General features: G+C 52.3%; 1 protein-coding gene across 1 annotated transcript in view; it reads left to right on the top strand.

Moving 5' to 3' along the window:
- The first annotated feature begins 882 nt into the window (after positions 1-882).
- The window catches only part of WHRN (whirlin), a 59,410-nt gene continuing 39,386 nt past the window's right edge, over positions 883-20,906 (top strand). Inside the window, exons 1-2 of the mRNA XM_074161251.1 lie at positions 883-1,509; positions 19,162-19,377. Coding sequence (XP_074017352.1) covers positions 883-1,509; positions 19,162-19,377 — 843 coding nt within the window. The remainder of the gene's footprint in view (positions 1,510-19,161; positions 19,378-20,906) is intronic.

Genomic DNA, 20,906 nt, shown 5'->3' with positions numbered 1-20,906 from the left:
TTCTGTGATTCTTGCATAAATTGCTTCAACACCCTCTCAGTATTGCCTAAATGCCATTAAAACGAAGCCTGCGCGTGAAGTTCTCTGATGAACTATCAGTATTATACCCTACTGGTTGTAATTACCAGCGCCATAACTTAACGACCACCCACCCTCTGGCACGCTGGGCAACGGTAATCCAGCCCTAGGGGTCAAGGAATGGTGTCCGTGTACCCCTGAGCAGGTGGTTCTCCTGGGCTACAAGCCGTCTCCTCCCACTGGCCAACCTGCCTTCCCTTCTAGCCGGCCGTGTGGTGGGGCGCGGGGCCCCGGGTGGCCGTGGAAGCCCCAGGTGAGACGGCTGGGCCTGGGAGAAGCCATTTTTTTCCCCGGTGCTGCCAATCAGCAGGCAGGCCTGAGGGCGGGTGGAAGGAGTGAGCCCCGCGGCCGCCTCAGGGAGCCAAGCCCGGGGTGAGGCGGGTACCCGCCTCACCCCGGGCTTGGCTCCCTGAGGCGGCCGCGGGGCTCACTCCTGTGATGAGCTGCGCCCAGGCCTCAGCCCGGAGGCGGGCCTGATACCGCCCCGTCTCACCGCTACCGCCCCTCCCCAGGTGGCGTTAATGAGCCGCCGCGCTAATTGCGCGGGGGGGGGGGGGGGGGGGGGGGGGGAGGTGTGTGGCGGGGGGGGAGGGGGCGGGGCCCGGTCCCGGTCCCGCCGGCGGGGGCCGCTCTGTATAACCCGTCTCCCGGCAACGGGCGGGCACGTCACTTCCTGGGGAACCGCCGCGAGGCGCCGGCGAGCGGGACGGACCAGGTGGAGCGGGAGCCGGGCATCGGGAACCGGTCACCGGGGTCCGGGTTGGGACCGGTCCCGCCCGGTCCGGTCCGGCCCGGTCCGGCGCCATGAGCGCGGAGCTGGACGGCGTGTCGGTGCACTCCTCTTCCTCCTCCTCGGGCTCGCTGGGTTCGGTGGCGGCGGCGGCGGCGGTGGTGGGGCCGGTACCGGTACCGGCACCCCGGCCGCTGTCGGCTAACGTGAGGCGGCTACACCAGGCGCTGACGGCGCTGCTGAGCGAAGCGGAGCGGGAGCGTTTCATCCTCTGCCTCAACGCCTACCACGGCCGCCGCAACGTCTGCGACCTGGTCCGTTCCCTCCGCGCCCTCCTCGACGGGCCCCGCCGCCGGCAGCTCCTACCGCTGCTCCGCCTCGTCCTGCCGCGCTCCGACCAGCTCCTCTTCGACCAGTACACCGCCGAGGGACCCTACCTGCCGCCCCCCACCCCTGTCCCGGTCCCCGCCCCGCCGCCGGTGGTCCCCGGCGAGCTGCGGCAGGTGACCCTGCGGCGGAGCAAGGCCCACGAGGGTCTGGGCTTCAGCATCCGCGGCGGGGCCGAGCACGGCGTGGGCATCTACGTCTCCCTGGTGGAACCGGGCTCCCTGGCCGAGCGGGAGGGGCTGCGCGTCGGCGACCAGATCCTGGGTGTCAACGGCAAGTCCTTGGACAGGGTGACCCACGCCGAGGCTGTCAAGGTACCGGCCGCCGTGCGTCCCGTCCCGGGCTCCGCGTATCCCGTGTGTGTCCCCCAACACACCACCCCCCCCCCGCCCCGCGCTGCCTCCCTCCCTCCCTCCCTTCCCCCGGGGTTGTCACCGTGCGCCCCGTCCTGCTTCACCCACACCGGCTTCGGTCGCCGTTCCGTCCCGCTGCAGCCGGTTGGACGGGAGCCCCCGGGGCCGTGTGTTTCCCCCTCCGCCCGCTCCCGGGAGGCGGCGGTGGCGGCGGTGGAATCCCGCATCCCTTTCCTTGGCTGCACGGAGCGGAGCGGCTCCCGGTTTGCAGGTGCCGGAGGGATCGTGCTCGTCGTTCCCGGGCATCGAGAGTGCGGGAAGCCGAGCCGGAAAGTTTTACGGTGAAAATCCCGGTGCCCGTTGCCGGCACGGGCAGTAACCGGCTGCCGGGGGCCAACCTCCCATCGTTTGCAGTTCTCGACACGGCAGGTTCGTCCCCGTCCGTCCCCCCCCGCCCCAGAGCCAAGCCGTGGTTTTTTATCACATCTTTGAAACGTAGCGATGCAGTTTGTGTCTTCCTTGCGGTCTGGGAGGCATGTGGAAGGGAGAAATCAGCTTGAGCCGGGTTTTAAGGCACGTAGTGTAGCCGTTAGACCATGTTTTCTTCTCCCAAAGGTGGGGAAACTGAGGCACGGAGAAGCAGAATGACCCCACCCAGGGCTGCTGTAGAGCCCAGAGCAGGAGTAGCCCCCGAATTCCCCCCCAGACTGTGTCAGAGGGAGAAGGAGAACAATTACACAACTCAAGTGTCCCTGGCTCTTCCCGCAGCACAGCGTGTTTCCACACACCCCGGAGACCTGTTGTTGTACATAACAGCACGGGTGCTATCGATAAAAGCTTCCATGTAAAGCTAGGTGGGGGAGCTCCGTAAACTGGGGGATTTTCACCTGAAGCTCCTTGTTTTGACGCAAAGCCCCTGTTTAAGCGACCCAAATCATTCACAGAGATGATCTTGTGGCTTGTGGGCTCATCTCAGAGCGTTCCCGTGGCACAGCGATGTCGGGCACAAACCTTCTGAGCTGGAGAATCGACTTCTAGGGCAGCAATTTGTAGGCAGTGCGTGGAGAGCAGGGATCTGGGGTGACGAGACTGTTTTGCAGCTCTTTGTGCTTTAATTCTTCCATAATAAGCTAAAGCACTTCTGCTCGCAGCCTGCTTGGTGTGGTGGTTCCTTCGACAGTGCATTCATGGCTTTGAACAGCATCTTCAAAGCCAACCTTCCTGCTCCCTGCCCCATCTTTAAATCTGTGCCCCAGGCAAGGGCACGTCTTCCAGGCTGGAAACGAGTCCTCAGTGATCTTGAGACCAGAGAAAAGATTTGTAGGAGTTCTTTTTTTGTTGCCTCTAATGATAGGACAACAATGCTGTAAGCTTTTGGAAGTTAATTTGCAATTTTGTGCCCTGAAGATTGCCAAACCCCCATGTTTTGGTTACAGAGTTGGGATGGGTAGAAGCCAGGTGTCAGGAATTCTCTGGACTGTTCAGTGACTTCAGCCCACTCTGCTGGGTAATTCCCATCACTTTGTTTGTTCTTTAATACAACGTACGCGATGTCTTTTAGACGCTGTTAATACTGAGAGAAATTAAGTGCTTCCTGCACCGAAATAATTCCTGTAGGATGCAGTTTGCCATGGGGTTGTTCTGTGACAAGAGCTATATTTTGTTAATGTGACCCTGATAAAAAAGAGAAGCTCAGAAATTGTCTGCTTGCGAGCCGGACTTCTTTAAAGGGCAGTTTCATCCCTCACCCAGTGGTGCTGGCATCTTCTAGAGCCCCTGCGCTCTTATTAGATCTGGGAAGGGGTTTGTGACCCGTGTAGTGGTGGTAGAAATGCTTTCCTGGGGAAGAGTCACAGGGTGATTTACAGTGTAAGAGTTCCTTTGGAGATATTAGCACTTGCTTAATTGTAAGTTGTCCTTGGGTCCTGCATTTGGGAGGGGGGGGAAATGAGCAGATCGCATGCAGCGATGCTGGAGGGCAGTCTTCGGAGGATTTTGTCTGGGGTGAAGGTGCAAACACCTCAGCCTGATGTTTTGGATGTCATGCGGGCTGTCAGAGCTGCAGGGACAAGAGGGGGTGATGTACAGGGTGGCTTGACCCCATATTCTCTGCTTCCCCTTGAAACCCGGGATCTGGGGGCTCAGCTGTGACATGTTAACAGCTCTGCAAATGTCTCTGGTCTGGTCTCCTCCAGCAGAGCAAAGCTCATGGTGTCCTGCCATCCTCACTGACACTCTGTAGTGGATCGGTGGAGAGAGAAACGCTGGATAAACAGGTTTGGGTTTGGTCCTGGAATTTCTGCGTACGCCGTACTCGGGATCAAATACAGAGAGGGGAGGGAAAAGGTGAGCAGAGAGAGTCTTAACACAACCCCACGGTAGCTCCGTCTCCCAAACGCTGTCTCCCTGCTGTTAGATGTGGTGAACTCCCTCCGTCAGAAGCTATCTGATTAAAGCCCAGCTCCTGCTTGTGTGCGCAGCGATGGGCTGGCTCTCCATCTGTCTGAGCAGGAGCGCTTCCATCTCGACTGTCCTGCAGCAAGAAGCTGTCTGTCTGGGCCAGCGCCGTTATTCCTAACACGCAGAATGTGGTTTTGTGAGAGATGTTGTCAAAGCTGGTTCTTCAGGGCATAAGACGATCGCGGAGATGGAGAAGGCTCTTCCGCTGCTGCCCTGGTCTGCTCCCAGGCACGTCGCTCTCTCCGGGGTGAGGATGACAGACTTAGTGAACCAGAAATCAACTTTCTGGCTGTCAGGGTGCTCGGAGATGCCCAGCTGTGAACACGGGCGGCTGTTCAGATGGAGCAGTGAATAAATACATCATCTTAACTTCTTTGGGCAGTCTTAGAAGAGCGTTCACACCGTAGTTACATTCATTTTGCAAATGGTGATCGCCCAGTTGCCTTCTTTTCGTTCATGTCTGGCCAGGCAGGAGTACCCTGGCCGTTTCAGCGGTCCTCTCTAGGAGGAGAAGGCACCACCTGTGGGGTGGGAGCAATTTCTGTCTCCTGCCTTGTATTTTCAGGCATCGCTCAGAGCCGTGATGTACCAAAAGTGGAATCATGGCACCAAATTGCCAAAATACTGGGTGAAGAAGACAAAAGCAATGAGCTACACGGTGTCCCAGCTGAGAACTGACTGGTGGCCTGTGACCAGTGCCATGGGTTTTGTGGGTATTTCAGTGGAAATTAGTTAAAAAGTAGAATTCTGACTTAAATGACAAGATTACCTAAGCAATCCAAATCAATTCACTTAATGACCAGCTGCTTAACCTTTATGTGAGCAGCGAAGTTTTATGCCGTGTATTCTTCGTGCTCTCTGTTTCATCCAAATCAAAATTAAACGACTCGCGTTACAATTATAGCTCGATCGTTCTGGCATTTGAGAGCGCACTTTAGCAAAAGATCACTGTAATTTGAATTATGGTGTAAGCGGAGAAGTTTGTATTCATGGAATCACAGAATCATGGAATTCTCAGAGTTGGAAGGAACCTCTAGAGATCATCTAGTCCAACTCTTTGTTGGACTCTGGTATTGTCTCTGATGTTTTTAGAGGTCGCTTGGCTTTCATCAGCCCTGCTCTATAGTACAGGGTTGATATTGTAGCAGTCGTGCTGAAAGTTTGTATTGATAAAATGTTATATTTTTTTGCCATGGTGGACAACAGGATGCCTATGAGCCAGCAATGTGCCCTTGTGGCCAAGAAGGCCAATGGCATCCCGGGGTGCATCAGGAAAAGCGTGGCCAGCAGGTGGAGGGAGGTCATCCTCCCGGTCTGCTCTGCCCTGGTGAGGCCACATCTGGAGCACTGGGTCCAGTTCTGGGCTCCCCAGTTCAAGAAAGACGGGGAACTGCTGGAGAGGGTACAGCAGAGGGCTACAAAGATGATGAGGTGCCTGGAGCATCTCTCTTATGAGGAAAGGCTGAGGGACTTGGGTCTGTTCAGTCTGGAGAAGAGAAGTCAGGGGGGATCTGATCAACACCTATAAATACTTAAAGGGTGGGTGCCGGGAGGATGGGGCCAGGCTTTTTTCAGTGGTGCCCAGTGACAGGACAAGAGGAAACGGGCACAAACTTGAGTATAAGAAGTCCCACCTAAACATGAGGAGGAACTTCTTAGCTGTGAGGGTGGCAGAGCCCTGGAAGAGGCTGCCCAGAGAGGTGGTGGAATCTCCTTCTCTGGAGACATTCAAACCCCACCTGGACACGTTCCTGTGCAACCTGCTCTGGGTGGACCTGCTCTGGCAGGGGGTTGGACTAGATGATCTCCAGAGGTTCCTTCCAAACCCATATCATTCTGTGATTCTGTCCAGAGTGGTTAAAATTGAGGTGCTTCTGGTTTTGGACCATCAAAACGTTATACAGGGATGTATTTCCCCTCTACTCTGGGGTTTGCATTAAACTCACACTCCCTTTTTCCTCCACCCTTTACTTTTGTTGCTTTGCAGGGGGTTTTTATGCCCTTTAAATAATTTAGGGAGGAAGGGGAGAAGAGAAAGTGTAAAATATCATGACTCTGAGGGACCATTCCTGATTGGGGATTTAGCGTAATGAGCTATACCAGCCTCCGAAGAGCTGCACTGATACCACCGTTTGCCCTTCTGTGCCTTTCTCTTCACACTGAGAGCTGGGCAAATCCAGATGAGCTTGATCAAAATCACCAAAACTAGACTAATTTGTATTCGTCGTTCTTTGGGGGCGTGATTTTTTTTTTTTGCCTTGGTGTAAATCTGTAGTGGCTTTGCCAAAGTCAATAGACTTGTACCAGGTTTATTCTGAAGGAACTCGGGTGATTCAAGTCCGCTGTCTTGGGTTCTTCCGAGAGGTTTTGGAGAGAAGCTGATGGTTTTGCTTCAGGGGAAAGCTTGTGAGGAGGCAGATGAGATATGGACAAGGCAAAGGTCTCCAGAATTCACTGCCGTGTGCTCTGCCACCTCTCCTTCCCTGCTGGGACATCACATCCCATCCCCAGCCACCGCAGCCTCCCTGCTCACGGAGAGAGAGAGAAAGACGTTTTCACTCCTTCCGAACCAGCCTTTCCATCTCCTGCTCTGATAGTGTCAAGCGGGCGTTTAAAAAGAATTAAAAGGCGATTAAAATTCTTTTTATGTTCTATTCATTTGAACTTTAATGATGGCAAACAAGGTGATCTCTTCAGAGACCGTAATATTTCATACAAGGTGGAAAAGGCTCCAGCTGCTTGCGCTCTGGGTGCTGGTGGTATTGCTGAAAGACCGCAGAGAAATGACAGGAGAGACGTGCAGCCCTCAGCCTCCAAAGCATATTTAGAGCAATTTTACCTTCCAGGCAGCTTACAAGAAAGCAAATCTCATTTCACTGTTTCTTGTGATGCCCAATTAATTGATTATCATTATCTGAAACTGCGTATTTGCTGTAGTAGGGGCATTATAACAGCCGGAGGGGATGAATGCAGCTTGGTTCCTCTGGCTGGTTTTTAACCCTTTCCAGTACTTGGAGTTGTGGACCATCACACGCAGTCGTGGTCGAGAAGAACGAGGAGTGAAAGCAATACATCGATCCCCTGATTCTGTAAAGATCTCATCCTTGTTCCTTTAAATGCCTTCTTGCTTACCTCTGCGTCTCTGTATTTTTAGAAGTTACCGACCGATCCAGAGGCAAGAAACCTCTCCCCTTCCCAAGGGATCTCAGGTAGCTGGTGCATAGAAAAGAAGGATGGGAACAGCATCTACCCCAATAGTTAGAGCGGTAACCTGTTCCTCGGTCTCTGGATCTGCTTAGAAACAAATAAGAAAAAAGAACTGCACGCAAAAAAGCACCTACAGCTAAAAAAGCAGGTGCTGTGCAGTGCCACAGGCTCCTGCTCTGCTTTTCTGCCCTCCAAGCAGTTTCCATTTTAACTTCTGTTGCCAGCTGAGCTCAGAGGGAGAGGGTGGGAAGTGTAAAGTCACCAGGATCTCTCCCTAGGAAAAACGGGGACGGAAAGAGGTCACTCTTGGACTTGGAGGCATCTGCATTTTAAATTAGTTTTAATGTTCCTTAAAGGGAAGGGCTCGTAGCAGTGACAGCCGTAGGTCTGGCAAGTGATGATCTTGGTTTCACAATCTGACTACGACCAGGTTTGAGCGCTGGAGCCTGCCTAGTACAGAGGGCCATGAGCTCCATTGTCACCATGAGCTAATCTGGGCCGATCAAATTAATATCACGTGTAATTTGGAATGGGGTGAACTTGCAGGTCCAGAGAGGTTCTGTGGGAATTGGGATTTAGCTGCTGCCCTGGAGCAAGGAGTAGGTTATGTTTGCTGCGTTGCCACTGATTTCCCTCAGCGGGCAAGTTACTTAGTCATCTGTTTCCCTTCATTACACTGGCAAATCACAATCAGCCCTAATGAAATCAAATGACATTATCCTGAGGCAAAAGCTTAGAATGAGGTCCTTAATCTCTCCTCTTTTCATAATCTAAGGATGATGGTACTCGGCATCGGTATTGGTTTGTTCATCAGGGTTAGTATTGTTAGGGCATCCTTGAGTTCTTGGAGCATAAATGTTATTTAGTGGGCTTCTTGTAAATAAACAGTTTTGCCTCAGCAGAGAAATTGATAGGATAACCCGAAGGATAAAAGCCTGTCTTTCCTCCCAGTGTCCATTAGAAGAAAACAAAAGTGTTCGTGTGCAGCATAGCTGGTGAGTTAAAATATCTTTTACTCCGTTTTTTTCTGTCCTCAGGGAAGACGATGGATTTTTCTTGACACCTTCCTCAATGCCACGTCTGCTCAGAGAATTATTCGGCTCTAAATCCCCTCGCCTAAACTGACAATGCATCTGCTAAAATGATTTGGCTTAGTTTCTTTTGACTGGGTGCTCTGTGAATTCTCCCCGTCATGGACCACCAAGTGCTTAGTGCACAGAGGCAAAGCCGGGAGCTGGGCAGCCTGGAGGAGCCCTGGTCCTCCCAGCTTTTTCTTGCTGGACTCGGAAGCTGCATCCGAGCCTCTCGGGATGGGATGTACTGGCAGGGCTGATACTCCGGGTGTCTTTGGTGTGTAGTCAAGTGTCTTGCTCCTTCCCCCCCCCCATTGCTTCTTTCAAAGCTAGCTTTTCCATCCAGAAACTATCTGTATCTAGAAAATACGGGTTTGGTGGTGGTCCTCATCATATTTTTCAGCACTATGTTTGATGAAAGAGAAGACAAGAGGAAGCAGGGGGAGAATGCTTTAATCTAGATTTCCCCCCCAACTTCCCAGAAAGCACATAGGATTTCCACTGAAATAAAGCTTTGTGGGGTTTTCTGCTGTTTTTAAAATGGTCCTGGACTTGCCCGAGGGATGCACTGGGCAGTGACCGGTGTTGAGGGGGTGGGAGGTGACAGGGCAGTTGTCTTGAAACGGGGATGAGGGTGACAACCCTTGGGGTGTTCGGGATGGCCCTGGAGCTAAGATTTCATTTGACCTTTCCAGGTGAAAGGGACATGGGCTTCCTGATGCCTTGGGGCTAAATGTGTGCAATCACCATAATTATGCATCGATTTGCATTTATTTGCATAAGTGCCACTACTTGAAAGCCAAACTGCTGTCACCTTTGCCTTGGGAGAGGGGGGGAGGTTGGACTGTGCCTCCTGCAATTCCCATTTCTCTTCCTGACATCCCCTCCGCCGTGTCACCCGCTGCTTTCCTCTCCCCCAGCACTCCATCTGGAGTGCTGCCGCTTCCCTTCATCCCTCCTTCTATCTATTTCTCTCTCCGTCACCTTTTTCTGGTACCAGTTTTCTTCGTCCCTGCCTGTCCCTCGTCCCAGCGCGGGGAGGATGTGCCATTGGCATACGTGGGTCCAGACGAGGGTCCCTGGTTGTTGTCAGGCAAGATGGGGAGGGGGATATGCTTGATCCAAAGCATCTTATTTACAGCTACAGTCCAGGGACAACCTCTCCCTCTGCATTTACGTGGCATTCGGCAAACCCAGCCTTAACTGAGGTGTGTAGCGGGAGCTGTGATAGTCTTATATTTGTCCTGCCCACAGAGGATGCCTGGAGCAAGCCTTTTGGGGGCAGGCAGTGCCTCTGCCTTCTGCTCTCTCCTTTCTGCTGGCAGAGGAACGGTTTAGCTGATACAGCTCAATCTCCCTGAAAAGGTCTCGCAGTCCTGCCCCTCCATGGACACGGGGAGGCTCGTCCTTCCCACTGGCACCGGGATGGCTTTGCCCAGTCCAGCTGAGCCCACGGGCTTAAAACTACCCATGTCCAGCAGCAACTGGGCAGAGTTTTCCCCAGGACAGGGCAGGAAACAGTGGTTAGACAAACTTGTGCAAATTATTCCCTCCACGGCGCTGGACCATGCTGTAAAAGCTCCCTCTGCCTCCCTCCTGTGGTATTTCTGCATTTCTTTCCCTTTTGCAGCTCTTTTTTTTTTTTTTTCCCAAGTTCGGTGCTTTAATATTTTTTTTTAGGGACTTGGTGCAAAATTGCGTGGTACTGGAATGATTGCTAACCTCCACGCTGACCTTTGCAGCTCGTAAATGGAGCGAGTGCTGGGATGCCCATTAGCTGAGAAGCCAAACAGCTCTGGCGAGTCTATTATTGCCGGGGAAAAAAAAGAAGAAGAAAAAAAAACCAAAAAACAAAAAAACAAAACCAAAAACCAAGCAGCTTGTGTCTGTAGCAAGGGGGAGGATGGCTCATAGTTAATGCTTCTTGTATCAAACTGTGATCTACCCACTAACGGAATGAATTGGAATAGATTGCTCATTTCATTAGCGGCGAAGGTAAGTGAGTGGGCTGGATCCGTATGAGACGCATATTTTATTCAGGGCTGCCAGAAGAATCCCGGTGATTAATTGCCATTGATTTCTGACATCTGTGTTCCTACTTGATGGGGGCGGGGGGGAAGGGTATTTTTTTTGAAGGCCTGGAAGATGCTTTTACGCAGCCTTCAGAAACCTTTCGGTGCCCTCAGGGAGTGGAAAGAGCAAAGGGAAAATTCAGGAGGCAGGAGAGGAAAGGCTTGGGTAACGTGAGACGTGCTGGGCAAGGACGGCACAGGAGGGTTTCGGGAAGGGTGGCAGCTGCCGGGCTTGATCTTAGCAAAGAACATTCTGTATTGTGTGTTGCTTTGGGTTTTGTGTGTTTTGTTTTTTTTAGGTTTTTTTTTTTGAAAAGGTGATAACTGGGTACATGAGATGTGTGCTTCCTTTTTTTTGATGATTTCAAGCAATCTACTTCACTCTCAAAGGACTCAGATAATTAAATAGTGTGTTGTCAGGGGATCAGCGGCCTCATGGAATCAGTCTGCCCTTCTCGCTGGCACTTGCTGCTTCTAATAATATTTCTAGGCAATTGGTGACTGTTTTCTTGCTAAACGTTTTGGCAGTGATTCCCAGAGTCAACTAAATTATTTCCTTTAGCTTGTCTTCCAGCAGGTGTGCTTGCACACTGGCACCAGTGTTAAACCTTTCATACCACCATCTTCAAACGCGTTACAGATGGGGCGAAGCCAAATTTTAGCTGAGTCTGGAGCGAAGCAACATGGAGCGAGTCCCTGAAATGGCTTGAGAGAGGAAAAGGAGATGCAGCCTGCATTGCCTGACTCTGCAGAGGGGATTAAGGAGGTAGAATTATTTTATTTAATGGTCCACTGCAAATGGGTTAGGTTTAGTATGCCCGTCAAATAACACGTTTTTCCAAAGAGCTTGCAGGATGAATGATGCTGTCGCTTCTGTGGCGGTATCTCTGCAGTCATGAACACAAGACAACTTGTGTGTCAGGGAGTGAGAAGTTCTCCCTTGTAGTGTTCCCTCCAGAGCCTCCAAGGGCCCTACGCTTTTGATGTCGGATGAAAACTCTGGCCTGAGAACCTTTTCCTTTTGTCCCAGGGAGTTGGAGGTGACCTGCTCCATGGGGATGTGCATTGTTCGTGTGGGCAGGTGCTGGCCCTCTCGCTCGCTGTTGTTGCTTTGTAAGTAGGGCTGACAGCAAAATCGAGGTCGGTGGCCTCGTGCCAGCTTGTTGGCACGGTGGCACCTCGCTGGGACGGGGGAAAGGCAAAGTGCTAAATGTTCAAGCAGCAGCCAGGCTGCTAGGCACGGGGACCAGCAGCCTGAATGGTTACAGCATGGAAGCCCCTTCCCACCAAGGGGCCAGTGCATCTGGCCAAAAGCCCACGCTCGGGTGGGTGTTGGGACTCTCTGCAAACACATTCCAAGAGGCCAGGGGGGATGCACAGTGGGGGAGAAGCCAATGTGTTAGGGCTGGAAAAGAGTTCCTGCTGATTGCTCAATGTTCAGGAAGATCGGCTGCAAAATGGGTCCTGCCCTCTGCTGTAGATACGGTCCCTGCTGGCTAAAGTGCCTGTGCAATGGCACGGAGAGATGTCCCTGCTCTGTCAGTAATTAGCACCTGTAATTGTCAGTTAGCCCCTTCTCACCAGCCCTGAGAAATTAAATTAAAATGAAACAGAGGAGAGAATAATCCTGCTTGCTGGGACAGCTGGATGAAGATGAGGACTCTTAGGGCTGGATCTGCCCTTGGGTACTGGTCTGAATCTGCCCATCCAGGACTGGCTTCCCCTGTGTCCTGGGGCTCCCAGCTGGCTCAGCAGGGCCACCACCAGCTCCCCCTCATGGGAGAGGGAAGTGAAGCTCATGGCAATGGTCCTGGCAGTGCAGGGCTCCAGCCAGAGGCTGTGTATGGGCTATGTCCACCCACACAAAGGCTGCCCAGGCTGCTAGCTGCTCCCAGGGGATGCCAGGACTCCTCTCCACACCGTGTCCCCAGAGAAGAAGGCTCTGTGCTCTCTGCTGAGGAGGGGACGAGAGGAGCTGGCTCTGGTGAGCAGCAGTGGCTGTTGTGTTCTCCAATGCCCTGACATTGACCACCTCCTCTCCAAGTGATGAACGGCTCCGTTGCTGCATCCTTGGCTTGAAACACCTTCCATCCTGCTCAAGCTGCTGAGTCGCCTGTTTGTAATGCAGATGCCATCGTCCCCTAGCATGGATGTGTCCCCGAGGTCTTGCAGAGACACCCGTTGCCTCTCCAGCTCAGCCCATTAGCCTTTGCTCTAGTCTCCTCGGATGGCTATTAATGATTTCCATTTTTACAGCACCTTGACACCCGAAGCACTTTCTTTTATTAGAGGCAAGACTTTTACCTCAATTCTCATTTGAAGTTGTTTCCTTGGGTACTCTAGCACCTGGCTCCGTACTGGACTGGACTCTGCACCCCTCTGGCTTACCCAGGCTCAGCCTTGCTCCGGCTGGAAACCAGGGGGTCAAATCCTGGCCCAGTGGCATAACGAAGCAGGCATAAATGGCCCCATTAAATCTTCTCTGTATCCTGGTACTGTAGCAATAAAAATAGTCAGGAGCAAGATGGTGTTAAGAAATTTATGGCAAATGCTCCACTCTGGTGGTTGTTGGATTCCTCATAGGAGCCAGTGGTGGGGCTAGAGCATCCTTTTGAGGGAGGCTTCTCCCAAAGCACTTCATAATGACCTAAAGAACAGCTGGCAGGGGAGAGTCATCATCGTGTACTGCAAGCTTTCCAGAGGTGCTGAATAATTGTGCTCAGCAGATGAGAAAATTACCTGCAGACTTCTTTGCGATGTTAAATCAACCTTGTTTCCTCCAGACTCTGAAAGCTGCCAAGAACCTGAGGGAAATGTGTATTAGCAGAACTGAAGGGATGCAGTGGGGAGGAGCTGCTTGAGGGCACCGGTCTCTCGTGTGCCTCAAGGTTGGTGAGAAACCCTTCCTGGGTCTATCTTCTCTGCCTGGGTGGAAAATCCAGATGAACCAGCTTGGAGGAGACTCACTGTTGGGGCTGCTTCCACATTCTTTCCAAAAGAGGATGAGTTGTCAGCCTCGATACAGGAAAACTGAGGCACTGAACAATGGGAAGCTACTTACCATGGCAGGATCTGTAAAAGCTGAAGGTTTTTGGCTCCTGCTCTAAAGGCTACCCCTGTCAAAACACGGGGATAGTAAATAGGAAAAGCCAGTAGAGGTTGTTGGCTCTGCTGGCATGGCAACTGTGCTGGGGATCCCAGTGGATGCCTGGAGGCTTCTGGGAGCTGGGTGGAGATGGGTGAAGCCCCACAGGTCAGTGTGAGGTTGGTTTTATATGGCAGATGGGAACAGGCAACAAAGCAGAGACAGGCCCTTTCCATGGGCTGCTGACCCAGTGTGTACCCACAAGACCACCATGTCCAGGGAACGGCCTTCTCCCAGCAGGTCCTGTTCCAGAGATCTCTTCTAATACCACTGGGACCATCGTTTTTCCTCTCTTTCCCCCAAAAGTAACAGACTTCATCTCCCCACATGCCAGGAGCTGCGCTCGTACAAACCAGAAGATGAACAGATGCTCCAGCCACGGTGAAGCTGGAAAAGAACCACAAAGAGGGAAGCTCAGCATTTCTTCCTGTGCAGGGAAATGGATCGTAGCTCTGCTCACTTGGAGCTCACTGAAGCAGCTGATAGCGATTTCTGTCTCTGTTTGGATGTAGGGTGGAACCTTCTCCTGTTTGGCTCGCCTGACGCCTCATTACTTTGTGGCTCCTCATGCCAAGTGCCGTGTTAGACGTCTGGTTCCATGTGTGGATGTACAGAGGTTTTATAGCCTGTGCCAGGGCTCCTTCCCATCCCTGCTGTGCTTCATTATGGAGTGTGTGTGTGGTGCCGTTATCCGAGGGGGAAAACACAGCTTCTCTTCTCCTCTCGTGGCTGCATCAGCTTTAGTTTGAATAGGTGGCGGTTGCCTAATGAATGAAGAAAGCTTGAATATTTGAACAAAACTGACTGCAGTGGTCACAGGGTTGGGAAAGTGGTTTGTGCTGACCATCCTGTGATTTTTGACAAGACTGTGGTGGCCAGAGGCGCGGGACACGGGTGGTGTTGAGCAAGTTTTGTGCTCCTCAACTTCTGGTGCTCATGCTGGGCCTCTTCCTCAGCCAGGAGCTGTACTTTGGCTTACTGGAGCAGATGTGCTTCCAGTGGAGGTTAAAAGCAGAGATTCGTCAAGCTATGGTTGAAGAAGGTTTTACCCTCTGAGCTGATACAAACCTTGGCTTCTCCTAATGTTAATGAAAATAAAGAATCTATTCAATTTGATGCAAGCTCACGAGTCAAAAATCTATTTTTATAAATAGACTCAGCATACAAATAGATTCAGCTCACAAATGGGCTTCACCAGCTGAATTTCAGAGCTGTGCTTCAGCAATTTCTAGGCAGAGGCTTAAAGACTTGCTCTTTTAAGCACATGCCTGAAGGTCATGTTGAATGAGGGTTGTTGGAGACTGTCTTCTAGGGGGGAAAAAAATCAGCTGTTTAACTCTCTTAACAGGACACAGCAACACTATGGGACCATTTAAACAGCTACTGCATTTTACCTACGTGTGTGTGTGTGTCTCAGTGGTGCCCGCAATGGTGCGTTGCACATCTGTGTACAGTATATACATGTGTGTTCTGTGTGGTTTGGGGGTGCCCAATGGCCTGTATCTCTTCTGCCAGCTTGTAGTTGGGTGAAAGGTTTGTTGGGCTCCTGGGCTATAAAGCAAATGAAGAGGATGAGGGGAGGATGGAAGCTGGATGTGATGGCAAGGGCCGACCATGCTGGCTGTGAATGGGGTGGGAGCGGATGGGGGCTGAAGTGTAGCCTGACTTGTGAAAGGGAGCACTGGAAAGCAGGTCAGAGCTGCAGTGGGAGGTGTGGAGACAGCCACACGCAGGGGTAGTGTCACCGAGTAGATGTGACACAGTGCCAAGAGAGACTCTCACCAGCTTTTTCAAGGGTTTCTAGGGTCACCTTGGACCAGGGGTTTCCTGCCTTGCTTGTCCCTTTTCTGCTTGCTCTTCCTCACTTGTGTTCCTTGAGGTGAGCACCATCCCTTTGAGTGTAACCCAATATAGGTTGGGGATGGACCCGCTGGAAAGAACTTCTGAGGAGAAGGTTCTGGGGGTCCTGGTAGACAGTAAATTATCCATGAGCCAGCAATGTGCCCTTGTTGCCAAGAGGGCCAACGGAATCCTGGGCTGCGTAGGGAAGAGTGTGGCCAGTAGGTCGAGGGAGGTCATTCTCCCCCTCTACTCTGCACTGGTGAGGCCACAACTGGAATACTGTGTCCAGTTCTGAGCTCCCCAGTTCAAGAGAGACAGGGAACTACTGGAGAGAGTCCAGTGTAGGGCAACAAAGATGATGGAGAGATTGGAGCATGTCCCTGATGAGGAAAGGCTGAGAGAGCTGGGGCTCTTTAGCCCGGAGAAGAGAAGGCTGAGGGGAGACCTTATGAATGCTTCCAAGTACCTAAAGGGTGGGTTGGAGGAGGATGGAGCCAGACTCTTTTCGTGGTTCCCAGTGACAGGACGAGGGGCAACGGGCACAGGCTGGAACGTGGGGAGTTTCATTCAAATATGAGGAAGAACTTCTTTCTGGTGAGGATGACAGAGCCCTGGAACAGGCTGCCCAGGGAGGTCGTGGAGTCCCCTTCTCTGGAGATTTTCAAGCCCCACCTGGATGCAGTCCTGGGTGATGTGCTCTAGGCAATCCTGCTTTGACAGGGGAGTTGGACTAGATGATCTCCAACTCTGACAATTCCACCGTTCTGTGTTTAGCACTTAGCACAAGGGCGGGTCACTGGAATCCCCGGCTACTGAGGTCGGTATCAATGGTTTACCATCACCGAGCTGCATGGATGGTCCCACTCTGCCTCACAGTGGTACTATAAGTCCTTTGTCGGTGTCACTGTCCTCTCTGTGACCATCTAAATGGTCTCCAGAAGGTGCAGGTGCCTTGGAGGCCAGCAGAGCTGTGTCATGAAGGTCACCTCAGTGTAGGGAAGGCCCCTGGCGGGGTACCACTACGGTCCTGCATCAGCTCTTCAGTGGGGATGTGTTAGAAGAGGAACGCTGTGCTGGGCAGGAAACTGCTCCCTGAGTCCTTGAGGAGCCTCAGTAAATGCATAAAGGGCAGAGTGTCACCAGCCTGGCCACTGCAGGGAGATGCTGTCACCAGCCATATCCCAATGGGCACTGCCAGCTTTTTTTCACTCCCTCCTCTTGTCCTGAGGCTGCTGGGGAGCCCTGGCCCAGCTGCTGCCTAAAGCCAGACGGCTTCTCTCCTCACCTTCTGGCTCTCTGCTGTCACCTTCATGCATAAAACATCTCCCTGTTGACTGAGATCCCATCTCCTGGTGGCTTTGTCAAGGGAGCTACAGGGAGACATGAAAAGTCCCTTTTTGTGGGGACATGAGGAAAAGTAAATCTCTGGCCTCTCATCCCTGGGAACTTTACTGTGCCTCAGAGGGCAGCTCTGCTGCTGTCCCTTCTCTTGAAGGGGATGACATTTAGCTGAGGCAGGATGGGAGCAGCCAACGCTCTACCTGCTGCCAGCCCTCAGTGACCACCATCCTCAGTGTCCCATCCTCAGGGCAGGCTGTGCCCAGTGTTGATGGCATGGTCACTTCTCCTGCCCCTGGTGTCTTCTGTGTGGTAGAAACCTTGGAGGGTTATCTTTGGTCCTTGCCAGGATGGATGCTCTGAGTAAGGGAGGAAATGGGATCCCTGTGTCAATCCCGAGGAGACCTGCGTGGGAACGGGGTGGCAGGGAATGCAGTGAGACGGGAGAGAACAGCTCATGGAGGGCCCTGTGTGTGCTCTTGACCCAGCCTCAGCTCAGAGGTTTTTTTCTTTGCTTCTTTCTTAAATGGCAGTGACACTCAGCAGCTGGCTTTGAGGCGCTGTATGGACATAGAGAGGTGAGGGATGCTCGGGATCAGTGCAAACAGAGGCTGCCCTTTCAATTGAAAGGCAAAAAAGGCTGGGAGTGTGAGCCTCAGTTAGGATAACATGGCATTTCTGTGGCAGGGGGAGGACTGTAACCCTGCACAGTTGAACAAGTCGCTGATTATCCTCATCATTTGCCTGTGCTTGATGAGGAGTTGCGGCCTCATTCAGAGATGAGACTTTGTTTGCCGGTGCTGTTTGCTGTCTCCTATGTTCCTGGGTAAGTACGTGAGGTTATGCAGGTTTAAAAGAGAGATGGCTCTAGTTTGAATGAACGGAGGATGTTTCTGGAGGAAGCTGTGCCCCGTCTCATGGGGTCACTCTGCACTGGTAGCTCTAGGGTAGGTGAGAAGCCTCCCTGCCACCCCCAGCTCATTGCCATGGAGTTCGGATCATCGTTTCTGCCTGGCAGCTGATGAAGGGGCTTTGGGTCAGGGACCTGAGCCCTTCCTGGAGCATGGATGTGTCCCTATGCCATGGTGGCTGTTTGAGAGTGGTACCTTGGGGTGGACAGCTGGCTCAGAAATAGCTCCGTCGTCCCAGTGGGACTTGGGCTGATGCCAGCGAGACTGGAGTGTGATGTCTGCCGGCCAGACTGGGCTCCGTGTGCTCACGGGGAGAGAAGAGATGGTGCCAAGCGTTGTGTTTGAGGGACCGAGGGAGATAAGGGGACAGAGTTAGTGAGCAGCCCAGGATGTTGAAGCGCTCTGCGGTTGTTGTGGTGGGGCTGTTGGTTTCGCAATCCTTGTTTAAGCTCTCCAGGCACGTGATGACCTTGGGAGCATGTGACAAATTTGCAGCCAAATAGCTATATGTGATGGAGATGCTGAACTGGGAATTGGCGAGCTGGGTTCTCTCTCGCTCTGGCAGGGAGGGACAGGAGTGTTGCCAGGTCAGACCTGGGATCCAGCCAGCCCAGTATTACTGACGATATTACTCTTTACCGAAGAGCTGCCGGTATTAGTTCTTCCCGATCATGAGCTTTGCTGGGCAGCTTCTCTGCTCAGTGGGGAGAGGAGACCTTGCAGGAGTAGCTCATCAAAAGGACGTATATATATGGAAAAAACACCCCAAAGCACCTCCTTTCTGAGAGCAGATCCAGAACGTTGATGTTCCTGAGGCCTCAGATGGGATCAGCACTTACAGCTTGTCCTCAGGGAGAACTCCTATATGTTAATTTAAGTTTCGTATAAAGCCTATGACAGCTTCTCGCAGTGGAAGCTGGAGAAGCAGAGGAGCGATTGCAGATCATCTTATCTGGGTCCCAAGGTCATCTCTGTGCATGCTGTTTTTAAATATAAATATATATTTAATAATTATTGTACTCATTAATTGACTGCTAGTGCTGGGGAAGGCAGCTGGTAATGAGATGGCAACAGAGGCTGAATTTCTGGGAGCGTTGTCAATGTCCCCTGAAGGCATCAGGAGCTTTGTGGCCGAGCTGAGGGGACCAGCAGCGCTGCTCTCCACCAGCATTCATCCCTCTCCTGCTCTGACTCCTCTCCAAAGCTGCAGAAACTGCTCAGTCTCAGGTTCTGCCCATAGCGGGGTTCCTCCTGGCACGTTGCTACCCACCTTGCCCCCCGTATTCTCCTTCACTTTGCTCTTTCCCTGGGTGATGGGGAGAGCGTTTTCTCTGTTGGCAGCAGCATCTCTGCCATCACGCTCTTGCCGTTCAGGGGAGAATAGAAAAATTCCAGCTTTCACTAGCTTTTTATGTAGCACAGTCATTCAGTTGGTGGTTGTAGAGTAGCTTGAGATCTTTCAGCCTCAAGGAAGCGCAAAACCATGTTGCCCCAGAGTCCTAAGGCAGATTGTCCTTCTCCCTCCATGGGCATTAACCCCCTCCTCTCCTCTCCTTGTCTTCCAGGTGCTGAAAGGCTGCAAGAAGCTGAACCTGTCTGTGCATTCGGTGGGCCGCATCCCGGGGGGGTATGTCACCAACCACATCTACACCTGGGTGGACCCGCAGGGCCGGAGCGTGTCCCCACCGACGGGCCTGCCACACCACCAGAACAGCTCCCTCCGCAAGGACAGCGAGAAGAGGAGCCACCTCCAGCTCCTGCAAGAGGGAGACGAGAAAAAGGTGAGCAAGGCGGGCAGCCACAGTCCCGGGGGGCTTGTCTTTGGTCACCCTTTTCGTTCCCTATACGATCTTCATTTGTGTGATTCTGGCCTCTATTGGGATGGACTCGATGATCTCAAAGGTCCCTTCCAACCATGAAGATTCTGTGACCCGTCTCTCCTTTAGAATACACTGGATCCTTGTTTTCTCCCTAGGTCTGTAGCTTTCCCTCTGTCGTTGAGAAGCTGAGGTAGGTGTTATCGTGGATTTGGAGGGCCAGATCTCAGAGGACATTACTGCCCTTCTTCCTGCCTTTCAGATCTTTCCTCAGGTGTTTTTTTTGAGGTTTTTTTGGGTCTCTGAGCAGTTTTGTTTAAGTAAAAAATTAATTTTTCTTTCCCAAAACACTATAAAATAAAACGGATGGAGCAGGGAAGGGAGTAAAATAGCTTTCATAATGGTACCCAGGGGAGCTGGTGGTGGCCAGTGCTGGCCACTCCAGCAGGACCTGGATCTTGGGCCTTTGACAGAAAGGAAAGCATATCAGCACATCTAATTTCGGTCCTCCTCTCTTACTTTGAGCCTGCTCTTATTATTATAAGTGAAGCCAGCAGAGGATATGTTCAAGCTGCAATATCTGATCTCAGGAATTTACTGTTTCTTCTCCCTCATGCTTCCCGTGCCCAAACAGACTGAGAGACTTGTAGATGGAGAGGAATGATGCTCAGACGCCCTTGCATCTGAGCAGACTCTGCTCGCTCTCTCGGTGGTGATGGATCAGGAACTTCTTCGTCCCGTACAAGCAGGACATGGTGTTGCCTCACCAGCGTTCATGGGCTATCCAAGTGCTGTCATGTGAGTGAGCAAGGTGCTTGCTTCCCAAAGGCATGAAATTGCTTGGAGCCTTGATGTATTTCTACCCTGTTACCCTGAGACCACTCTGGCTGTCCCCAGCGTTTTGATTATATGCCCAAAAATGCCCCCAGCTCTGCATGGAAAGGCTGTGGAGGGATCTGTAAGCTCCAGCCTCCCACCTCAGCCAGAGAGGGGAAAAATCTAATAGAGGATGAGGCGGTTTGCTGATGAAATATTCATGTGGGCCACAAGGGAGAAGAGCCCATTATTTTTACTTTAAGGAGAAGAGAAAAGCAGCCGCTGCTGCCTTGCTGTTGTCCCCCACCCAGAGTCACCTTGATACAGCAGGCAGCCACTCTTTGAAGCTGTAGGTAGGAGGTGTCTCTCTGCGCATCGTTCCTTTACTCCTTGCTGTGTGTCAACATGAAATGCTGAGATGCCTGTGGCTGTACGTGTCCCTGCCCAGTGCCTGAGCCTCGCATGGCCCCGGACAGCCCCTTCCCACAGGGAGATGTGATTACAGGTGCCCTAGTTGTCTCTGAGCTCCTTAGCTGCTGCTTGGACCTGTCATCAGACCAGAGCACCCTCCTCTCTGCTGCTCCTGGTCCTGAGCTCATCAGGGCTGGCTCCCAGGGGCTGCACAGGAAAATGAATCCAACTGAACTTTGCAAGTTAAAAGAGCTTTAATTACCATG

The sequence above is a fragment of the Numenius arquata genome, chromosome 19 (assembly GCF_964106895.1).
Source record: "Numenius arquata chromosome 19, bNumArq3.hap1.1, whole genome shotgun sequence".
Classification (NCBI taxonomy): Eukaryota; Metazoa; Chordata; class Aves; order Charadriiformes; family Scolopacidae; genus Numenius; species Numenius arquata.
Note: the sequence above shows the minus strand (reverse complement) of the source record. Positions and strands in the feature narration are given on the sequence as shown.